This window comes from Pistacia vera, unplaced genomic scaffold (genome assembly GCF_008641045.1).
Source record: "Pistacia vera cultivar Batoury unplaced genomic scaffold, PisVer_v2 Contig491, whole genome shotgun sequence".
Lineage (NCBI taxonomy): Eukaryota > Viridiplantae > Streptophyta > Magnoliopsida > Sapindales > Anacardiaceae > Pistacia > Pistacia vera.
In genome coordinates, this window is record NW_022196325.1 from 548,892 (window position 1) to 571,652 (window position 22,761).

General features: G+C 37.8%; 3 protein-coding genes across 7 annotated transcripts; all 3 read left to right on the forward strand.

The window, feature by feature from the left end:
• On the forward strand, nucleotides 1–6,139 carry LOC116105014 (C2 and GRAM domain-containing protein At1g03370). 4 transcript variants are annotated; one of them, XM_031391433.1, is made up of 9 exons: nucleotides 4–759; nucleotides 1,152–2,390; nucleotides 2,784–2,966; nucleotides 3,117–3,400; nucleotides 3,514–3,630; nucleotides 3,813–4,075; nucleotides 4,721–4,892; nucleotides 5,109–5,381; nucleotides 5,534–6,139. In XM_031391433.1, exons 1-9 carry the CDS (start codon nucleotides 411–413, stop codon nucleotides 5,723–5,725), a joined length of 3,072 nt encoding a protein of 1,023 aa, XP_031247293.1. In that variant the 5' UTR covers nucleotides 4–410; the 3' UTR covers nucleotides 5,726–6,139. The 4 variants fall into 4 exon arrangements, 3 of the variants coding, with proteins under 3 accessions (XP_031247293.1, XP_031247294.1, XP_031247295.1); XM_031391434.1 differs by having other exon boundaries at nucleotides 4,721–4,865; XR_004124007.1 differs by lacking the exon at nucleotides 4,721–4,892 and having other exon boundaries at nucleotides 1–759; nucleotides 5,534–5,675.
• A 4,287-nt stretch (nucleotides 6,140–10,426) lies between these two features.
• Nucleotides 10,427–12,550, forward strand: LOC116105062 (BTB/POZ domain-containing protein At5g47800). Its single transcript, XM_031391483.1, has 5 exons — nucleotides 10,427–10,491; nucleotides 10,571–10,640; nucleotides 10,759–11,157; nucleotides 11,239–11,979; nucleotides 12,058–12,550. The coding sequence occupies exons 1-5, from the start codon at nucleotides 10,433–10,435 to the stop codon at nucleotides 12,502–12,504; spliced, it is 1,716 nt and encodes a 571-aa protein (XP_031247343.1). The 5' UTR covers nucleotides 10,427–10,432; the 3' UTR covers nucleotides 12,505–12,550.
• A 539-nt stretch (nucleotides 12,551–13,089) lies between these two features.
• Nucleotides 13,090–16,181, forward strand: LOC116105029 (protein phosphatase 1 regulatory inhibitor subunit PPP1R8 homolog). 2 transcript variants are annotated; one of them, XM_031391453.1, is made up of 3 exons: nucleotides 13,090–13,231; nucleotides 13,932–14,551; nucleotides 15,030–16,181. In XM_031391453.1, the coding sequence occupies exons 2-3, from the start codon at nucleotides 14,088–14,090 to the stop codon at nucleotides 15,859–15,861; spliced, it is 1,296 nt and encodes a 431-aa protein (XP_031247313.1). In that variant the 5' UTR covers nucleotides 13,090–13,231; nucleotides 13,932–14,087; the 3' UTR covers nucleotides 15,862–16,181. The 2 variants fall into 2 exon arrangements, with proteins under 2 accessions (XP_031247313.1, XP_031247314.1); XM_031391454.1 differs by having other exon boundaries at nucleotides 14,079–14,551.
• The last annotated feature ends 6,580 nt before the right edge of the window (nucleotides 16,182–22,761 follow it).

Consider the following 22,761-nt stretch of genomic DNA (forward strand, 5'->3'; position numbering starts at 1 on the left):
TCTCTCTCATTCGTTCGTTTAATTTGGATTTTACTTTTATCATGGCGTTCAAACCATCCAATTATTTATGCCATGATCTCTCTGGATTCACATTTCTTCATCTCTCGTTTTTTTCCTGCTCGTTTTCAAATTTCTTTCTGTCACCTCCCCTTACTCTATTGAAAGTTTAAACACACATTTATCCATAAATTCCATTTTCATTTTCTTGGTAGATCTGGGATCTTGTTATTCTTTGGTAGATATATTGAGATTTTTCATAGCTATTGTTTTATTGTAATCATACAAAATCCTTTTATAATCATATCTGTTATGTCGTAATTATGTAAGACATTCAAATAAAAGAAGAGTTTTATTGATCATTTTGTTATTTTTCGCTTGAACGCAAGTAGGTTTCTAGTGAAATTCAAAAAATGAAACTTTTGGTGAGAGTAAAAGAAGCAAGAAACATACCCGCCATGGATCTTAATGGGTTTAGTGATCCTTATGTGAGATTACAGTTGGGAAAGCAAAGGTTTAGAACAAAAGTGGTGAAGAAGAGCTTAAACCCAAATTGGGAAGAGGAGTTCCGTTTCAAAGTTGAAGATTTAAATGAAGAACTTGTAATTAATGTTTTGGATGAAGATAAGTACTTCAACGATGATTTTGTTGGGTTTCTCAAGGTGCCAGTTTCGCGGGTTTTTGATGCGGTTGATAAGTCTCTTGGCACTGCTTGGTACCCTCTTCAACCCAAGAATAAGAAGGCCAAGAACAAGGACTGTGGTGAGTTCCATTTATTGCTTATTGGGTAATTAAACACTTAAGTTTTCTTTGTAGTTGGTCGGTTCTTTTTTTGATTATGCAGTTGGCATTTTGTGGTGTGTATGAAGTTATCATGGATTCATTTTTCTTTGTGTTTTGGAATTTAAACAGGGTGGCAGTGATATTTCTTGGCACCCTATCCAAAGGTTTTCCTAGGATGAGGTGCCCTTGCTTTGATATTAATAATTCAAAATAGCTTAGATAATATCCATTTTGGTTATTGTTCCAAATTGAGAATCGCCTGTATAGTTGGAGTCAAGAATTCAACTTGCATCTCTTATTAATTATTATAACCAGTATGGTTCAAGAAGTATATACTATACTGATTACTAATTTTTTGTCTTCCTTGGCAGGCGAAATTCTTTTGAGTATATCCTTTTCGCATAGCAGTTCAGGTATGGACTTGAATGGTATAACTGATTATGGATCACATGTGAGGAAACATCCAGACATACAAATTGAATCTCCTTCTAGATCTTTCAATGGCCCATCAAGTGCACCCTCTCCATCGAGAGTAGAAGATATCACATATAGTAAGGAAGAGAAATCCTGTGCACAGAAAACTTTAGCTGGTCGAATTGCTCAAATGTTCAATAAGAATCCAGATTCAGCGTCAAGTAGAGGTGTTGACTTGTTGGAGGTACCTGAAACTGCCAAACCTGAGGTTTTAGATGACAAGTGTGAGGATCAGTCCTTTTCTGTTTCATTTGAAGAAGCAATGAAAACAATGGAGTCCAGAGATCAAGGTTCTGAAGTTCCTAGCAATTTACCAGGGGGACTCCTTGTAGACCAAATTTATGTAATTGCACCCCAAGATCTAAATAGTCTACTTTTTTCGCCTGACTCAAGCTTTGTCAGAGCAGTGGCAGACGTACAGGGGAATACAGAACTGCAACTGGGGCCTTGGAAATTTGAGAATGGTAGCGAGAGCTTGAAAAGAGTTGTAACTTATATTAAGGCCGCAAGTAAATTAATTAAGGCCACAAAAGGCATTGAGGAGCAAAAATACCTAAAAGCTGATGGGAAAGTTTTTGCTGTTTTAGCAAGTGTGAACACTCCAGATCTTATGTATGGGAGCACCTTTAGAATTGAATTGCTTTACTGCATCACACCTGGGCCAGAGTTGTCATCAGGAGAGCAGTCTTCACATTTGGTGATATCCTGGCGCGCAAATTTCGTGCAGAACACCATGATGAAAAGTATGATAGAAAATGGAGCCCGAAGTGGTCTAAAGGAAAGTTATGAGCAGTATGCAACTTTCTTATCTCAGACTGTTAAGCCAGTTGATTCAAAGGATATGGGGTTAAATAAGGAACAGATTTTGGCTTCATTACAAACAGAGTCCCAGTCAGACTGGAAGCTAGCTGTGCACTATTTTGCAAACTTTACTGTAGTTTCCTCGATTTTTATGGGATTTTACGTGCTTATCCACATCTGGCTTGCCACAGGCAGCACAATTCAGGGGCTTGAGTTTGTTGGGCTTGATTTACCAGATTCTATTGGTGAATTGATTGTATGTGGTGTACTGGTTCTTCAAGGTGAAAGAGTGCTAAAGTTGTTTTCACGCTTCATGCAGGCGAGAAACCAAAAGAGTAATGTTCTTATCTTATAATTGCTCCTTTCATTCAACTAGCACAACCCTTTCAAGTGAACCACTGTACTCTTAACTTTAGATGAGAGCTAGTTGGATGACCTTGAAAACTATTATGAAACATGCACTCTATGATGTTAGTTGAGTCAACTAGTTGTGATAGCTATTTCATAATCCCAACTTTTAACAAATAGCTAATGCTGTCCTGTCAATCAATTATTTTGATGCTTATGCTTCTTTTGGCGAAAATGTTGTCTTTTGAAATAGTGGGGGATGGCATTATTTGCATTTGCTGCTGCTTTTACACTTCCATAACTTCTTTTGTCATAAGCCTGCATTTGTCAATTTCATTCTTTCTTTTGCTATAGAATCTGATATCCATTGTGTATAATAGGCACTGATCACGGAGTCAAAGCACAAGGTGACGGGTGGTTGTTGACTGTTGCCTTGATTAAGGGAAATAATTTAGCAGCTGTCGATTCAAGTGGGTTCTGTGATCCATATGTGGTGTTCACTTGTAATGGGAAATGTAGAACCAGCTCCATTAAGTTTCAGCAATGTGATCCCCTCTGGAATGGTGAATCTTATACCATTTTATATCAGTAAAAAACATGTTTCCCAATTTGTGATTGTTTCATGTTTTAAAATCAAATTCTATTTGACTGTGTCTTTATATGATCTGAATTTTCGTTTCATCTCTTATAATGAAACTCTGTTTCTCCTGCAGAAATTTTTGAATTTGATGCAATGGATGAACCTCCTTCGGTGCTAGATGTGGAAGTTTATGATTTTGATGGACCTTTCAGTGAAGCTACATCTCTAGGACATGCTGAAATCAATTTTGTAAAATCTGATATATCGGATCTAGCTGAGGTGTGGGTACCTCTTCAAGGAAAGCTGGCACAGGCTTGTCAGTCTAAGTTGCAGTTGAGAATTTTCCTGAACAATACCAAGGGTAGCAATGTTGTTAAAGAATATTTGAGTAAGATGGAGAAAGAGGTGGGGAAGAAGGTAATTCTAGCTGTTTTGCTGTGGGTTTTTGATTTGTCAATCTGCTATATACATTATAGTTTTCTTCCCTCATATTTATGTTTGCTAAATTTTTATAATGGAAACACTTGTAGATAAATCTGAGATCTCCTCAAACAAATTCAGCTTTTCAGAAACTCTTTGGGCTTCCGCCAGAGGAATTTCTTATCAATGATTTCACGTGTCACTTGAAGCGAAAAATGCTCCTACAGGTGCAGTGGGCATGGTTATAGGATGTTGAAGTTTTTAGGACTTTACGAACTTTTAGTATTATCTTATTCCTTTTAGAATGCACTTTGAGAAAATTATGTATTTTATGTTATACTTTTGATGAGTTTAAATGATGCATGTTTTTTCAGTTCTTATCTTTGAACTTGCTGTTTTCTATGTGTAGGGTCGCCTATTTCTGTCTGCAAGAATAATTGGGTTCCATGCAAATTTATTTGGGCGCAAGACAAAATTCTTCTTCCTTTGGGAGGACATAGAAGACATTCAAATTTTACCGCCTTCTTTGTCATCTATGGGCAGTCCAGTTATTGTTATGACACTCCGGCAAGGCAAAGGTATGGATGCCAGGCATGGTGCAAAGACACAAGACGAAGAAGGCAGGCTGAAGTTCCACTTCCAGTCTTTTGTATCTTACAATGTGGCAAATCGGTAAGTGACAACTCTACAATTTTACCATTTCCAATTTATTTTCTTTCTAAAACAATACCAGAATCTTTAAATATGAAAAAAAAAAAAAAAAAAATTCTCTGGGAAAATTTACTGGCTTTTGGTATGGATTTACAATTTTATTGCTATTTACCTTATCAGACATTCTGGATATGTTCGTTTATGAGCATTTTATTGCCTATCACAATTCTAGATCTAGGCCCTGTTTGATTTTGCAGCCACTCAAGAAAAACTTATGCAATTTTGATGGGTATATTAATTAGGTGACAACTCAGAAGTATCTGTGCAGTTCATTCATTTTTTCTCTGGTGAAGGGGCAGCTTCCACCAAATAACTAGGGTTTAGGTTATACACTGTAAACATTACAATTCTCTTGCTTAATTTATTTTTTATCATTGACTGTTATTAAATATTTACTGAAATTTTAAGTCACCTGGAAATATGAAAATTGGCTGTGTTGCTGAATATTGGCTGTGTTACTGAATAAATCTTACATGGAAAGAGTTGTGCGACTAGGTACACAAATGAAGAAAAAATATTCTTTTGTCAGATGTCATATAGGATAAATGAAAACTAATATTGGTAAAATATGCTCTATGACTTAAACATTTTATGCATGTCAAATAGGACAATCATGGCTCTGTGGAAGGCTAGATCGTTGACTTTTGAACAGAAAGTGCAAATAATTGAAGAAGAATCAGAAGAAGCCAAAAGCCTCCAAACTGAAGAGAGTGGGACCTTCTTGGGGGTTGAGGATGTAACTATGTCTGAGGTTTATTCTGCAGTTCTTCCTTTCCCTGTAATCAATCTCTCTGTCTTTCTCTTTAGCTGATGCTCTCTTTTTCTGTGTGCTTGATTTGTGGAGGCGCATGTACGTGCATGCATCTATGCATGTTAAGAGTGTTAATCTCATGCGTATACTCATTTTCATTGTTTTTTGTGGTTGTTCTCACATATTTTTTTTAAAGTGTTTGCTCGTATCTGACAATGGAAACTGTCTTCTTGATTATTTTAGAATAGTTTCTTCATGGAGCTATTTGGTGGGGGGGAATTGGAGCGTATTGTTATGGAGAAAGCTGGTTGTCTTAACTACTCTTGCAGTCCATGGGAATCAGAGAAGCCTGATGTATATGAGAGGCAAATTTATTATAGATTCGATAAGAGTATATCACGTTATAGAGGAGAGGTGACAAGTACTCAGCAGAGATCTCCCTTGTCCAATGGGAATGGTTGGGTTGTTGAAGAGGTTATGACTCTTCATGGAGTTCCACTTGGTGACTATTTTAATGTATGAGTAACACTTCAAATTGTTTTTTTCTGTGCGACTTTTGAGCTTATGTTATTCATTTGTGTAACTCTAGTAATTTTCTTTTCCTCCACTGTTTTCAAATTATTTTTTTGTCCATATGTATCATAATTGACTGTCTTACTAATGTGCAGCTTCATCTTAGATACCAAGTTGAGGATTCACCCTCAAGACCAAAAGGATGCCTCATACAGGTATTCATTGGAATTGCATGGCTGAAAAGTACTAGGCATTTGAAAAGGATTACAAAGAATATTGTCTCACATCTGGACGAGCGCCTGAAGGTGATTGTCAGTGTGGTTGAGAAGGAATTTACAACTAGATAGTGGATAGATTGTGCAATGGCATTAGTCGGCAAATACAATTACTATGGACGTTATTGGAGAGAACTGATAGTTCTGTAGCGACCGCTATTCATATCACTGCTATTGTCTGTCCATTTTTTTTTTTTTTTTAGTGACACGCTTAGTGGGGGCAATCATCCAGATATGCAAATCCAAATCTAGCAGTCATTTGCATCGATTAACACAGATGCTGTTGAATCTTCAGTTTTAGATCTAGCAGTGCTTTCATTATTTCCAGATCGTAACCCTTTGTACAAATGGGTAACAGTCTTGATAGTTACTAGGATGGCTGGAAACTTTATTTTTTCAAGTAGTCTGACATAAATGATCAATTTGTTACTCTTATGTACATTACTTGGTAAAGATTATAGTGAAAGAATTTCATTATTTGTGCAACTGTGTGAAGTGTGATTCCAAAAAGACATTTAGTTGTATCTGAACAAGGTATTATGTACAAATCTGCAATTTTGACATTCGTAAGTTGTGGAGCTCTGAATTTTTATAAATTTCTCTCGATCATTAAAAACAAAAAAGAAGGAAAGATGAGTTGCATTTGTTGACACTAGTAAATAGCGATTCCCACTATTGGGAGACAAATTCCCATCCTTTGGGTTTTGCGTTTTCGTGAAGTCGTGTCATACTCATATCACACACTCTGTCCGAATTTCGAAAGCCAACCTTGATACAAATTGTAATTGTTCAAATCTAATTGAGTGCATTGTCTATATTACTGTCACAGATTTGCTTTTGGGCTTGATGAGATCATTCTAAATCCAAAAGACATCTACTAGTTAAAAGAATAAAGACTAATAAACTAACTAACGTTCTCATTTGCTAAATTTGCCATAACCTAATTCCATTCTCTCTTATTTGCATTTGTAGTGGTAAAGTTTCATTAGTTTTGTAGAACATTAGATTATAGACGAGTTGGTATACATTATTAATAATGCACTGTTGCTATCATTATGTAGTTATAAATGGTGATGTGTAAGAGTATAACGTGAGAGCGAAGTGAGGATCTTCTGGTATTGGCGCATGCGAAATAGCTAAGCAAGGTTGAGAGATGTGGAGGAATAATAGCTTGAAAAAAAATGAAGTAGACAGCAGAATATTTTCTTTTTAGATGCATAGACGACGTGACCTGGGATCCAAATAGCAACACGTTAAAGAGAAGCAAAGCAAAATGTGAGATAGAGAGATGGAGACATATATAGGGCATTGTCAATGCGGTGGCACCAACTAAAAGTGACTGCTCAAATATAGAAAAAGAGTGACTTTTGGGTATACAAGTAGGCCCTCATCTCCATCTGCAGCTAGAGTAAAGATTTGACTACTGCCATTTTGGAGCTATGCCTCTCTGCCTATGCCTTGCCTATTTAACTCATGCTATTATGGCTACTCTGAAATGTTGTGCGCTTATAATTAATTAATTAAAATATATATGCAGGTTTCTTATATGAAAATTGCCTTTATTACTTTCACAGATGTGCTTTTGGAGATCATTCTTATATGAAGAATATTGGAATATATATCAATATGCATGGGAAACTCTCTCTCTCTCTCTATACATAATACACTGATACACATGAGTAACTAAGACACAAGACTGGATGAGCGGCATGAGTTTAGCAGAACGATACTGTTGTGGGAATAATTAGAATATGACATGAGTTTAGTGAAGGTATATATGTACGTGTTTTATGACAAAATTAAAGATCAATGGTTATGTACATCTTTCAATTAGAAACTGGCGCAAGAGCGCTGGATTAATTAATTAGTTGGGCAAAATTATTGGTTTAATTTCTGATATAGAAAGGATATTACAGATTTATGTATAAAATGAGCAAAGTAGACAGTAGACAGACACAAATAACGTACACCATATATGCTTATTGCTTAAGTTTTTAATTAACATAATGATCAGTAATCTAGTACATCATCAACACTGGACAATAATGAATGGGTTGGTAGGGGATACATACAATACTATAACAAATTAATTAAGAGGCATGCACATGGTCAACCTCATTTTCAAATATTAATTAGATATAACACAATGATAACAAAATCCAATTAGAAACTAAAAAGTGATTAACAATAATGATAACTATGATATGATCATGTTAATGTCATCATCACCATCATCATGACTACCCTTCTCTTCCAATAACATATATAGTGTGCAAGAAATTGAATATACATATATACATGCATGCATGATGATAATGTAAAGTACATATATATATGTATTAACTAACAGTTGACACATCCCCTTCAAACGAAGATTCAGGATTAATGGAAGGCCCCTCACCTCACCCTCTTACTCTTTGTGATCTTGAGATATTCAATGGGACCTGAACACCAATATCTTATTTATTATGATATGAACACACGTGGGAATGTACAGAGAAATAAACCTAGCTATACGCATGAAATTGAAGCTGGCCAACTAACAGTGACTGAGAAAGAAGTGGTTTGTCTGTGTTTGGCCTCCAAAACAACCAACAAATCCCTCCAGACTCATTTACAAACAGTTAAACCAACGGTATAGGACAAGACACGTGGCCGACATGCAAATCAGGGAAGGCCAACCGACGACTAATAAGAAGAAGAATATACCTTGATAGTGGGGGTTAATATGATGAGATCAAATTCATCTTTCTGACCTGGTCCTACAATTTAATCTTCTTTTAGAAGGTGCTTTCTTTATAATCTCACTCTTCCCCACTTGCATGCTTTTTTTCTGAAATCAATCATAGAGCACCAATGTCAAGCTGTGGGGTGCAACGCCCAGAAATATGAATTATAATGCTCCCTTTCTATTCATTTTATTCAAACCATTTTATGATCATAACTTGCTTTTCATACATTACCATGTTGACTAATTCCAACCAACCACTTTTTCTCCCTCTTTCTCTTCTAATTCCCAATGCCTAGCTCTTTCAGTTTAACACATACACCGCCATAACCCTCTCTTCTCATGCATGAAACATTAAAACTCTTTATATAAGATCCATTTCCCTTTTCTGTTGCTTGATTTTATTTATATCTTTCTTTCTGATCTCAGTACTCGCTTTTTTGTTAGTAAATTTAGATCGGAGCTACTGCACCTGCAGCTTTCTCATATCTGAGCCCTCACTTTAAGTTGCAGCAGCTTGCTTAAAAATCAGGTAACATCAAGCGCATAATTTTGGTAAGCTTTTTCGTTCAATAGTTTTTTTCATCTGTTTCTCCTAGATTAAACGTCCATTACCATACATTAATTTGTATTACATAATCAGTCTTAAGGAGGATTGTGCTATTTGATCATGTAATTAGTTTCGAAAAATAGTTGGATATTTTGATTGGATTGAAAGAAAAAGCCTTGAACAGCTTGTTCCATGTTTCCCACTTAAACCCAACCAAAAGCTCCTCAAGGTGCTTATTTTTTCGGCTAAGTAGATATAGATTCTGCCGTTTTTTTTGAAGATTAAATAATTCAAAAGGCAACTTTATTATAAAATTCCAATAGCTTAATAAAAAATAATTCTCAACAGAGAGTTAATGCTAGAATAAGTACACGAATAGTAATACCTAATTAACGGCATCTGATATTTTATTAAAGTTTTAGAACCATTAATTAATTTATTTGCCATAAGCCTGATATGTACTTTGTGATTTTTCATGTTCATGGTAAAGCTTACCGCTGAATTACCTTTAAATAAAAGTTTTGTGTTCCCTTTCCAGTTTGGAAGAAAAACCGGCGGGGGCTTTTCTGCAACTGTTGGCTGTGATTCCATGTTAGCATTGTGGTCCTTTTTCATCGACGTTTGCTTGTGATAGCACATACCACTAGGTAAGTTACCAGCACCATCTACTGTACTATTATGCTTCATTAATAAAACAACAATATATTTTTTTATACTTTCCTTTTTTATTTATCAAATTTAATTTATTATGGGGTTGTGATAGTATTCAAATATAATGGAACTGAAAAATACTTGAGAGCTATAAATCCACAAAGAGGAGTTATACGTCGATCATAAGATTTTGAAGATGATGGGGGGTTTCATTTATCGATCCAAGCTAGCTAGTTGTAACCAACAGAAATGGTCCTTTAAGCAACTGTTTTCTCTCATTCCAAACTGGATCTTCATCAGGTTTGCTTAGGTTTCTTCTTTTTCATCTAATGTATGCCAAATTTGGCTTAGAAAATACCAAGCTGTATCCCTGTATGCCAAAGTAGCAAAGGTCTAAAAAGCAGGAAAACATAACTGTTGGAGACAGAGAGTGAGCATTTTAATAGTATTAGTAACTTCATTAATTGTAAGGGATAAAATTTTGTTAAGTTGCATGACGGCAGCTCCATAAACGAATAACTGAACTTCAATATGTGAACCTGACAAGTCATTAGATTAAGAGAAGAACTGAATAATGGAACAATATAACAGAATAGCACTATATAGGGCTAGTGTGGATAGCTTGGCAAAACAATTTCTTTCTTTTCCATCAGCTCACGCCAAATGACCCCAGAATTAGCTTCTAATTTATCAACAACGCCAAATGAGGTATGTTTATGGGTGAAGAGGATATTGTGATAAATTTTTGTGGTAACACTTGTTTTGTTTTTGTCCTAAATAGTATCTGGTGCGGGCATGTCCTGGTGTCTAGCAAAAATTTGCAATCAATTTTTGATTGAAGGAAGCGAAAATGAAGTTTATGAAGTTAGGGACAAAGCCAGACACCTTTTATACAGAAGAGGCTACCAGGTATCCTCTGTTACAAACTTTACTTTTTCTCAACTTGACATACAAATATGTTTAATCAAGTAATTGAAAATTACTGCAGGACCGTGATTTCAGATGCACCAAGTGACCTCATTATACGAGTTAACAACATTACTTTTCTTCTTCATAAGGTATGAGAACATTAAAGAGCAGATGTTGCGAACATAATCTTCAATTGGTTGTGACCATGGATATGACATGATTATTTTTATCAATCACCATTGTTAATTTTGCTATTTTTAGCTGCAGTTTCTACTTCTTCCCAAGTGTGGCCTCTTACAACGCCTTTGCTCTGATGCTCATGATTCTAACATTGTTACAATAGAGCTTCACGATATTCCCGGAGGTGAAGATGCTTTTGAACTGTGTGCTAAGTTTTGCTATGGAATAACAATCAACCTCAGTGCCTATAACTTTGTACCTGCTTTTTGCGCTGCTAAGTTCCTTCGGATGACTGAATCTGTGGAGTATGGAAATTTTGTTCTAAAACTTGAGTCTTTCTTCAATTCCTGCATTCTCGAAGGCTGGAAGGACTCCATTGTCACACTACAGAACACAATCAAGTTACCTGAGTGGTCAGAGAATCTTGGAATCATTAGAAGATGCATCGATTCAATTCTTGAGAAAATCCTCACGCCCCCAGCAAAGGTTAAGAAATTTTTATCTCAATTCACCCTAGTTTATGAAATATGTTGATATTTGCTTACAATTGATGATTTCTTCATACAGGTCTCATGGTCATACACATATACTAGACCAGGGTACACCCAGAAACGCCACCAGTCTCCACCAAAAGATTGGTGGACAGAAGACATATCCGATCTAGACATAGACCTTTTCAGATGTATAATCACAGCTGTTAGATCAACATATATGCTGCCAACACAACTTATTGGTGAAGCTTTACATGTTTATGCCTGTCGTTGGCTACCAGACACCACAAAGAATATATCTCCAGAGAGTTTAGCTTCTCAAACAGAAGAAACGTTAGAAAAGAATCGCCGAATTCTTGAAACAGTTGTGAGCATGATTCCAGCTGACAGAGAATCAGTTTCAGTTGGGTTTTTGCTTAGACTCCTTAGCATTGCTAATTATCTAGGAGTTTCTCCAGTGACAAAGACAGAACTGAGAAGGAGAGCTAGTCAGAAACTTGAGGAGGCAACCATTAATGACCTACTATTTCCTTCACACTTATCCTCTGATCAGCATCTTTATGATATTGACTTGGTTATGGCTGTCTTAGAAAGTTACATGGTGGTATGGAGAAGACAATCCCCTGCATCTGCAGATAACAGCGAGAGTTTGAGATCTATTAGAAAGGTTGCAGAACTAATTGACTCTTATCTTCAAGTTGTTGCAAGGGATGTCAACATGCCTGTATTCAAAGTAATATCTCTTGCTGAAGCATTGCCAGAAAGTGCCAGGGAAGAGCATGATAACCTTTACAAGTTCATTAACATATATCTCAAGGTAAGGATTAAAAACTCTAGCTTTACAGAATGCAAATATCAATTTAATTCATATTGACCAAAAGAGTTTTAACTGCAGGAGCATCCTGGATTAAGCAAAGCAGAAAAGAAGAGGCTGTGTCGAATTCTAGACTGCCAAAAACTATCTCAAGAGATAAGAGCCCACGCGGTAAAAAACGAGCGGTTACCACTGAGAACAGTAGTGCAAGTCCTTTTCTATGAACAGGAGGGCGGTTCGAGGGGAAGTGGGCATGATAAGTATAAGACGGCACCTCAGGGCCAGGGAAAAATTGATCATTATATGAGTAAGTTAAAATTGGGTCCAGAAGATAAATTCTCTGAAACAAGCGAGAAAGTGATGAAAAGAATAGATGGAAAGTTGCAGGTGGAGAGGAGAGATATTGAAGAAATTGAAACAGAAAGTAGAAGAGAAGGAAATTCTGGAAGGAAGTTGGATACAATTCCAATAACTAAGAAATCAAGTAAGTCATCAGACCATGGGCGAGACAAAGGGAGAGACAGATAGAATGTTTGCATAAACTGTAATTTGTGTTCGATTAAAAGCTTTTTTTTTTTTTTTACTGTTACCCAATTTAATTGGATATAAATCATATATCCTTTAATATATACAATATATATTTTCATAATTTATAATTTATAATTTTGTCATCAAATTACAAATGTCCATTACAGATCCCCTTTTGGACTCCACTAAACAAACTATATTTGCCAAAGGACCGCTAGTGCTTTAGATGATCATTAAATATTGACCCACTATGCATTCGGACAGACTACATCTTATCTAAATATTGACCGACTATGCCTCTATATAATCCCGCTTTTCATAAAAATGGCAAAAATTCGGCTTCACCCAGATCCGGTCCGGGTGACTTTTTAACGCGGGTCCCGGTATATCTTCCAGACCTGGGTATTTTCCGGGTCGGATCGACGACAGGCTTTTATTTAAAATTAAAATAAAATAAAAAATCCTAGTCTAATTTTCCTAAATCTGAAGTCGATTAAATTCCACTCACAAACAGCACACAGCGCCTCTCACCTCCAGGCCGACTTCGATCGATAACACCGTCTCCGTTCGCCGACATCGTGCGGAATAGAAGCTGTGCTGGACACCCACTCTGAAGCAACGCATATGCGCGACGTCGCTGAGCCGCTGAAGGCTTCCTCGAATTTTCCGGCTGTTTATTTCACTTCCAGAAACCGCTGATCCAAACTTCAATCCGAGCCTTCAACAGGTTTTCTTCTTTTTGCTTCAATTTTTTTTTTTTTTTTTAATAACAAAATAATGTATATATCCATATTAATTTTTTATTTGAATCATCGGATATTCATTTGACAGTTTTCAATAAAGTTGTTTAAGATATAAACTTTTAGATAATTGTAATGATTTAGTCGCCAACCCACTATTGAAATTAGAAATTTGAATATTATACCATAAAGTTGTTCAGTTAAAAAACAAAGAAAGAAAATCAGAAATATGGGAACTATGTGTATATGGGCAAATAGTAGCAATGATCAGGGAAGGGCAGCAAAGCAGGTCTCTTGGTTCACACAAAATCCACATAAAGTACCCTTTTCTATCATTAAAACGAGATTTTTGATTCAACTACTTTCAATTGTTTAGTTACTTCTACTCGTATCAATCTATCATAGTTTAAAACCCTTGCTTTTGCAACTTATCTTTATTTTTGGTGCCATGTCAGGTGATAATTTAATATTACTGAATGTTGTTGTATTTGACCGCTCTCTACGTATAAGCGCCTTTTTTTTTTTTTTTTTTTTTGTTTGGGGGGTGGGGGTTGGTGATGAGGAGGTTTCTTCTGATTGATTAGTTAGCTTTTATTTTAACATTACAATGATATAGATTCATTGTTTAATAAAATATTTGTCTTTTTTGGTGTAATGTGTTTACCCATGTTTGTATGTTGAAATTAGGGTTTTTGTTTGGAGGGTATTGTAGCATAACCTTGAGGATGGAGCAGATGCATAATTGACTGTCAAGATCTGAGGTCTTTGTAAGAATGTAGCTTTTTCATCATTGATTGTTCTTTAATTATTGGGTAGTTTATTTTGGTGATTTAGGAGTAGAGAATGTATGGAAGAGCAGGTCTTGATCGCTTTAAAAAAGCTCAATCATTGGAACCATTTTCAGTCAGTATAAATTCAGCAACAAAAAATGCTTCTAAAGCAGTTAGTAATTCATCGGTGCAATATTTACCTTCTCAAACTTACCAACAGCAAACGCAGTATCAGAACCAACACCATGATCCTCAAAAACCTGCTAAACAGGAATCCCTGCTTTCTGTTGGGAAAACTCAGCACCTGACACAGGTTGGAGGGGGACAGTCGACTTGGCAGCCACCTGACTGGGCCATTGAGCCTCGTTCTGGTGTGTACTATCTTGAGGTATTGAAGGATGGTGAGGTTCTTGATCGGATTAATTTAGATAGGCGGAGGCACATATTTGGGAGGCAGTTTCAAACTTGCGATTTTGTACTTGATCATCAGTCTGTTTCTCGCCAGCATGCTGCAGTCATTCCTCACAAGAATGGCAGGTTAGAACTTTGCTTAAGCTTCCTTGACACATTTTTAAATGCTGTTGTATATGGTTCTCTTATAAACTGTGACATGCTATTTGTTTGGAATTACAGTTAAAATTTCCCTGGAGTTCCAGATTTATTTTACTTGTGATAATTGAACGTGTGTTGCTCCTATTTTTCTTCATTATTGACCAAATACAAAAATAATGAGAAGGTTATAACAGAATTCTCATTTGCATGATAACAAATTATGTTTTACCATGGAGCTAGTGTCTTTAGTTCAATGTTGGTTAATCAATACAAAGCTGAGTATCTGTTAAGATGAAGTATGAAGCACATGGTAATGAACTTGTTTCTCTCTCTTTCAAAAATGAATTTGTCTGAGTTTAAAGTTGAAGTTGAAGACTGTTATTTTCGTTTTATGCCAATACTGAAGTTAAAAGAAATTTATTGTTGTCAGTGTGTCATATAAAAGCTTTTGTATCTTGTACAGCATTTATGTAATTGACTTGGGATCAGCACATGGTACTTTTGTTGCGAATGAGCGTTTAACCAAAGACATACCTGTTGAGCTTGAAGTGGGGCAGTCTTTGAGATTCGCTGCATCAACTAGAGCTTACATCCTCAAAAAGAATGCTGATGCTCTTTTTCCTCGTCCTCCACCACCCACAGAGATCAATTTACCACCACCTCCTGATCCATCTGATGAAGAAGCTATTGTGGTCTATAATACTCTTCTGAACCGTTATGGCCTTACTAAGTCTGATCTACTGTCTGTATCTGGTGAGGCTGGCTGCTCTCTAGGTGGAAGTGACACTGACAGCCAGCAGACAGAGAGGGCTGCTAAAAGAATTAGGAAAAGAAGTGTGTCCTTCAGAGATCATGCTGGTGGAGAGTTGGTTGAAGTAGTTGGGATTTCAGATGGTGCTGATGTAGAAACAGAACCTGGTCCCATTGGCATGAAAGAAGGAAGTCTTGTTGGAAAATACGAGTCTCTTGTGCAAACTACAGTGATACCAAAAGGTATGGAAAAACATTATGTGAAGGAAGAGAATGCTTCACCCAAAGGTGTGACTGATAAACTACAGGAAGTGTTGAATAAGGTGAAAACAGTTCCAAAAAGTGGGATATATGATGATCTTTATGGAGATTCAATTTCCAGCAAAGTGGGGTCGTCATGGGCATATTCTACAGTTGGTTCTGCTGCTACTCCGGCTTCTCCAACTAAAGATGCTCAAGGAAAGGCTACTGGCGCATCAGGTGGAAAACCTGGAAATAACTCTGGTTCATATGACAATGACGATGATGATTTATTTGGTGACTAATGAAAGTGGGTTGACAATAATCTTGCAAGGCTTAGTGAAATTCTTCTTTTTTATGGAATTCATAGAAGATGGAAACAACAAATGCGACATTCAGGGGACATAACAAGCAATTGTTTCCATTGTAAATGGGAAATATTTGTTGCAATCTATCAGCAGTTGTTATTTCTGTAATGAGATGCGCCATTGGTCCCATTGTGGGTTTTAACCTCGAGCAGTTGGTTTGCTTTAGACATGTTCAACTTAAGAGGGAATGGACCAAAGATTCACGTTGTGGCATTTTTTGGTGCTGATAAAGTTGTTTTTGTTATTGCATTTCCTTCCTGCGAACTGTCTTAAGCGTACAATAGGAGAAAATTTAGCTGACCGGCCATCCCAAATTTGGATTTAAGAAAATGGTCTTGAAACTGTTTTTCATTATTTTTTAATTTAGAGAAGCTGATGTGGCACAATTAGGATCCATTAAACATGTAAAATGGGTTAAAATGAAAATATTAAAACATATAAGGACAAAATCATAATTAATGAAAGTTTTTAAAATTTGAAATTTGAAAAAGAGCCCCACCCATTCAAATCGCTTAATCGAAACCAATTAAGGCAAAAATCGATATCTTCAATCACTAAACGCATTTTGTGCAATTTTCGGCAATAACAGTCCACATTCCGACAAATTTTCACACTCGAATTCAATCCTAAAGCTTTTTCCTTTCTTAAAACTATGGTTGACATTCACAATGAGGACGAAAACCCAACGCCTCTTCGAATCGTAGAGACTGGCCGCGCAAGCAGTTCAATGGCTGTTTCGGTGGATCCTCCGATCAGTGAAGGTGTTCCAGCAGCGGAGACGACGGCAGCACAACAAGAGAGAGAACATGAGCAAAACGGTTCTGAAGAGGAAAAGGAGGCTGGACAGAATTCAGGCCAGGAAGAGTAGTCCGGCGAGAGTTCAGACGAGGAGAAGGAGGCCGCTGAGGAGGAGGCCACCGAAGAAAAGGTATTTGTACTTGCCGAGACCTAAGATCTCTTAAGCGATCCTTTGTATCGCTTAAGCGATCCTTTGTATCGCTTAAGCGATTGATGGCTTTTACTCTTGGTTGCTTAAGCTATTTTGGATTGCTTAAGAGTAAAAGCGATAAATCGCTTAAGCGATATAAACGATCGCTTAAGCGATCTTAGATCTGGCAGATGTTGATTCTATCCGAAGGTACAGACTCTTAAGCGCATCTGTAATCGCTTAAGCGCCAAGATAAAAGTGATGAATCGCTTTTACTCTTGGTCGCTTAAGCGATTTAGATCGCTTAAGCGATCTCTTTCGAGGCAGACCAGTCTGCCCAGATCTATAATCTCTTAAGCGATCCTTTGTATCGCTTAGCGATTTTAGATCGCTTAAGAGTAAGTGTCGATCGCTTAAGCGATATAGAAGATCGCTTACAATTCGTTGCTTTTACTCTTAGCGATCTGAAATCGCTTCTTGTATGAGGCAGAATCATCTGCCCATCGCTTAGCGTTCTTCCGGAGCGTATTTTGTTTATATTGATTTGGTTTAATTTTTTTGCTGAATTTTGTTTATTCGATTGTACATTTTCGGAGCATAACTATAGAGAGTACGGATTGGAGGTTGTAAGCGATACGTACCGTACTTCCCTATGATGACAATGAGGTCAACTTGGGATGTTTTAACGAGAATAATGGGATTTTAGGGACAGTAGGAATGGTGAAAGGAGATTCAAAGAGACTTGTTTCAGTCATTTTTGGGATATGGACACAAAATGGAAAAGACATTCTAGGGGTCGGGAGTGCATTATATTTTCTGCACTCAATAAAAAGCAACAAAAAGCACCGAAATGTGGTCATGGTGGATGAAAGCCAATACGTTTCAGGATGATGGAATATCGTTGGTGACTGCTTAAGATGTGGGAAATTGCAGGTGAGGTTAGGAAAAAGAATAACAGACAGTACGGAGCTAAAAGGTGGGCTAACAGGTTTTGGCGGGGAACAAGTCTATTAAGCACAGGATTTAGAGGACAGGTTAAAAGATGGTGAGTTTAACGATTCAGAGACTTTTCAAACTATGCTTGGTATTTTTCTTACATTCGATCCTAATGGCTAGTACTCAACAAAGCCGTTGATATTGATAGGGTGAAGTTTGTAATCAACTTGAACTTCTTTATGCTTATCCGTGGGGACGGTATCATTTAAGCGAACCATGGAGTCCTTGCAACAAAAGCCTGGCATTAAAGCACTCCCAATGGGCCGAGAAGATAAACCCGCGACGTACAATTTGTTTGGCTTCCCATGGGCAATGCAGGTAAATATTAATAGATTTTTGTTATATTTTTTTTAATATATGTGTTTGAATTATGATATGGACTGTTTTTTTACAATGTAGGCTTGGATGTATGAGGTCATCCCTGTCCTGGCTAAGCGAGGGGGGGGATTAGGCTTCGGTTGTGCAACAGACTTTCCTAGGATGTTTTCGGTGGCACGACCAGAAGTGTACCCATTCGAATTATAGAGCAAAGAATTGAAATTCATCGGCTCAGGTAAGATTAAAGGATTAAGCTTTTGAACATGCACTTGCTTTAAAATGTCGCTTAAATCTGATTGATTTTGTTTCTTATTGCAGGGGGTAGTCCGTCCCTTCCTCACCGCTACTGGGGGTGAAGTGCAACAGCACTATGTCCATCTTTCCGACATTGGAGGATCAAGGATGAAGGGATAAACCGCCTGACGCGGCCTACAAGGGGTCCACATGTGAGGCAGTTCAAGGCCATTGCTTAAGAATGTGGTTGCGCCAAGAGGATGAAGTCGCAATCGGTGGGAGAGGAGGAGGAGGGAGGAAGAGGTTCATATGCCTCAGCAACTATTACACAAGTACCGCTTTGCCAGCGTCGGGGTCGGAGAAGTGAGGTGGTTAACCTCATAAAAGTTTGTTTTGATAAAGGGAAGAGCAGTTGAAAAGGGTTGAGGAGAAAGTGGATAAGGTGGCAGAGAAATTTATAGGGTGGAGGAGGAAGTTAGTGGAATATTGAAGGCGGTTAAAGTGCAACCTGGGCTGAAAAGAGAGAGCCGAAAAAGCGGTTGTAGAATCGCCTTACACCGTACTAACACGTGATTAAGAGGAAACAAAGAAACAATTGAGGAAAAAGCCAAAATGAGGGGTTAAAGAGGTTTTTAGAGGAATTGGGGCAATTATAATGGAGGAGGTTAAGGCGGAGCGAAGAAAGCGGGATGTACAAATGGAGGAAGGGGAAAGCGGCACAAAATGGTCCACTGTCGATTTGTATAGGCTAATAGAGGAGGAAAAGAAAAAGCCCTTATATCTATTACTGAATCCTAAGTGATGCCCTTTAAAGTGTAAGACTGGGGATTATTCTCGGATTGGTTTGAAAAGATTTTGAAATGGGCAACTGGCTTCACGATTCGGTGAGTTATTTCGCTTAATTTTCCTTATTTTTGCTTATGTTTTCCATGAGGTATTTATACTTATCATGTTGTTTTTATTTGATGCAGCACATCGATGAGGTATTGGCACTGATGAGGCTGCGCCAAACCAGCAATGGTGATCTACTGTATCCCAATAGTGCCATCACCGATGTGGCCTTTGGCCAAACACTGGTTCGACATATTGCAATTTATTAAAAAAGGCCATTGGTACATCTGTAGCAAAAGGAGCCAAGCGAAAACGATAGGCATAGAAGACTTGGACTGCTTCCCTAATGATTTTAAGTTTGATCAAAGATGATGCAGTATGTAATGGGGGACAAGCCCAAATATGGCCACAGTTGCAAAGGTTAAAGTCTACTGCATCATCCTGGTCAAGAATATGCACTGGATAGCAGTCGTCGCGCTCTTAGAGAGAGGTTGCTGAAGATCCTTAACTGTAACCAACAATTTGTCAAGACAGGCATTTGGAGGCCGTTGGAGCCATTGTCCGTGTTGTTCCAGTGGTTGTTACGCGACGGGATGTTTGAGCACCTCGGTGATGAAGCATTGACGGAAAGTGGCCACTTAAACGCGTTCCCGTCCCAACAATGAGTCAGGTAAATTTTGTATAACTAACTTACATAATCATTGTTCTATAAGCTAATTCTAATGCTAATGTCATCTTCTATTGCAGTGCTGATGTGTGGGGCATATGCCCTGAAATTTATTCAGTTTGACATGACCAACACCCGATGGACGATTGAATGCACAAAATAACCATCTTTCAGGAGCGCTGGGCTATGAGTGTTTCTGGGGAAATGGATCTGTTTTGAGTGACCACAACCCAATCAAAAGGTTTGGAATTTGTACTTGATTTTGTAGTTTATGTGATGTTGATGTTGATACTGGGTTGTGGTGCTGATGCTGCAGTGTCTGCTTTTACACAGCTTTACCAAAGTAGACGACTCAATGACTTTTCAATCTTGCACTCCATAACTTGGGTTCGTGAAGAGAAAAATTTTACTCCCCGGACATCCCAACTTTCCATTTAACAAATTGGCCCTGAAAAACTTTTTTTTTTTTTGTGTTTTATTTAGAAAATCGACGTGGTTGCAGGTGTCCGGATAATTTTGCAGGTTGCTGGCAACATGAGAGGAACTCCTCAAACTGGCTTGGGCTGTCAGAGTAGCTCTGGCAAGGCATCTCAATCAAGGCTGCTAGCCAGGAGGGCATCTGCAATCAAGGCTGCTGGCAAGCCATGGTACCATGAAATGATCTCAGACGTGATTATACCGAATTGAAAACTTCTCAAATGTGCGGCATCTGCAATCAAGGCTACTGGCAGGCATGGTACCAAAGAATGATCTCAGACAGTGATTATACCGAATTCCAAAACTTGTCAAAGTGACTTAGGATTTATTCTGTTTTGCACTATTATGAATGATTTTAAGTTTAAACTTTCAATTACATTGATGTCTCTTATAATTTGATCGTGTGATGGATTAGTTGATATAAATGACTTCATTTTGCTGCTTATTCTTTTCGAATTTGGGAGGAAAATGAGTTAAATGACAGATTATTACATAATACAGGAGAAATGTGATCTTCTCTTTTTGTCATGATCGCTTAAGCGATATATGAGCGCCAACATATATCTCTTAAGCGACCAAGATTTTTTCTCAAATGATCGCTTAACGATCTAAAATCGCTTAAGCGACCAGATTGAATGCAAAAATCGCTTAAGAGATACCAGAGATCGCTTAAAACGATCATAGATCTGGGCAGATTTTATTCTACCTCAAAAGATCGCTTACATTGTTAATTCGCTTAAGCGACCAAGAGAAAGCGATAATCGCTTAAGTGATACTAAGGATTGCTTAGCGTCATCTATTGCAGATTTATTCTGCCTCAGAAGAGATCGCTTAAGCGATCTGAAATCGCTTAAGCGCCAAGATGTAAAGCAAGGAATCGCTTAAGTGATACAAAAGGATCGCTTAACGATCATAGATCTGGGCAGATTTTTTCTGCCTCGGAAGAGATCGCTTAAGCGATCTTAAATCGCTTAAGCGACCAAGAGTAAAGCAAGGAATTGCTTAAGCGATCCCGAGGATCGCTTAAGCGATCATAGATCTGGCAGATTTTATTTTGCCTCGAGGAGATCGCTTAAGCGACCAAGAGTAAAAGCGAAGAATCGCTCAAGTGATACCAAGGATTGCTTAAGCGATCATCTATCTGGTTAGATTTTATTCTGCCTTGGAAGAGATCGCTTAAGCGATCTTAAATCACTTAAGCGACCAAGCCCCACTAACTAACACGTAAAATGGTAAATGAAAGATTAAAACATATTGGGCCGAATAGACATATAAAAGTTTTTAAAATTTGAAACTTTCTGAAAACAAGCCCAACTAACTATTCACCTCTCTTAATCGAAATTCATTAGGGCAAAAATTGATTTCTTGAACCAAAGGGAGACAGGCGATTTCCGATCGACAACCGCAAATTTCCACCCTATTCAATCGTAAACTCAATTTCTTGAACCCTAAACGAATATAGTCACGATTTCCGACGATAAGTCACGATTTTCGATCGATTTCTTGAACCCTAAATCGATTTCTTGACCCTAAACGAATCTACGCGATTTCAGGCGATACAGCCCACATTTCCGATCCAACTACAAATTTTCACCCCAAATTCAATCACAAACCATGGCTGACACTCACAATGACGAGGACAACCCACGCCACTTCGCATCCTAGATTTCGGTGGCACAAGCAATTCAATGCTGCTCCGATGGATCATCCGATCAGTGAAGGTGTTCGACAAGAGGAGACGCTGACGGCACAAAAATAGAGGTGAAGAATCGTCACAGGTTCTGAAGACGAGGAGTCAGGTGATAATTCAGGCCAGAAGGGAGATTCCTGGCGAGAATTCAGTGCAGGAGGATTCTCCGAGGATTCAGGCGACGAGGATAGAAGCCGCGAGACACGCCACCGAAGCAAAGGTACATTCTGATTGTCGCTTAGCGATCATTTGTATCGCTTAAGCGATTACCTCTTTTACTCCATCTGCCCAGATCTAAGACGCTTAGCGATCCTTTATATCGCTTGAGCGATTGATTAAGTTGACTCTGGTCGTTTAACGATCTCAAGATCGCTTAAGCTATCTTTTTCGAGGTAGAATCATAGATATCAGATCGCTTAAGCGATCGTTTGTGTTGCTTAAGAAATTCTTTCAGTTTACTCTTGGTCACTTAAGCGTTTGAAATCGCTTAAGCATCTTGCACGAGCCAGAGTCAAGATCTCTTAAGCGATCTGAAATCGCTTACCGACCACGTCATAATTTTTTATTGCTGTATTTTGTTTATTAGTTGTTTTGGTTTATTTTTGTTGCTGACACTTTGTTATATCGATTGTCAGATTGTGCGGACCGTAAACACCCAGACTATGAGTTGGGACCTTATAAGCGATAAGGTGCCCT

Coding starts and splice junctions, on each gene's coding strand:
- LOC116105014 (XM_031391433.1), top strand. CDS start 411: ATGAAACTTTTGGTGAGAGTAAAAGAAGCAAGAAACATACCCGCCATG. Junction 3,401..3,513: donor AGAAAGAGGTGGGGAAGAAG/GTAATTCTAGCT, acceptor AAACACTTGTAG/ATAAATCTGAGATCTCCTCA. Junction 4,893..5,108: donor CTGCAGTTCTTCCTTTCCCT/GTAATCAATCTC, acceptor TGATTATTTTAG/AATAGTTTCTTCATGGAGCT.
- LOC116105062 (XM_031391483.1), top strand. CDS start 10,433: ATGAAGTTTATGAAGTTAGGGACAAAGCCAGACACCTTTTATACAGAA. Junction 11,158..11,238: donor TCCTCACGCCCCCAGCAAAG/GTTAAGAAATTT, acceptor TTCTTCATACAG/GTCTCATGGTCATACACATA. Junction 11,980..12,057: donor TCATTAACATATATCTCAAG/GTAAGGATTAAA, acceptor TTTTAACTGCAG/GAGCATCCTGGATTAAGCAA.
- LOC116105029 (XM_031391453.1), top strand. CDS start 14,088: ATGTATGGAAGAGCAGGTCTTGATCGCTTTAAAAAAGCTCAATCATTG. Junction 14,552..15,029: donor ATTCCTCACAAGAATGGCAG/GTTAGAACTTTG, acceptor TATCTTGTACAG/CATTTATGTAATTGACTTGG.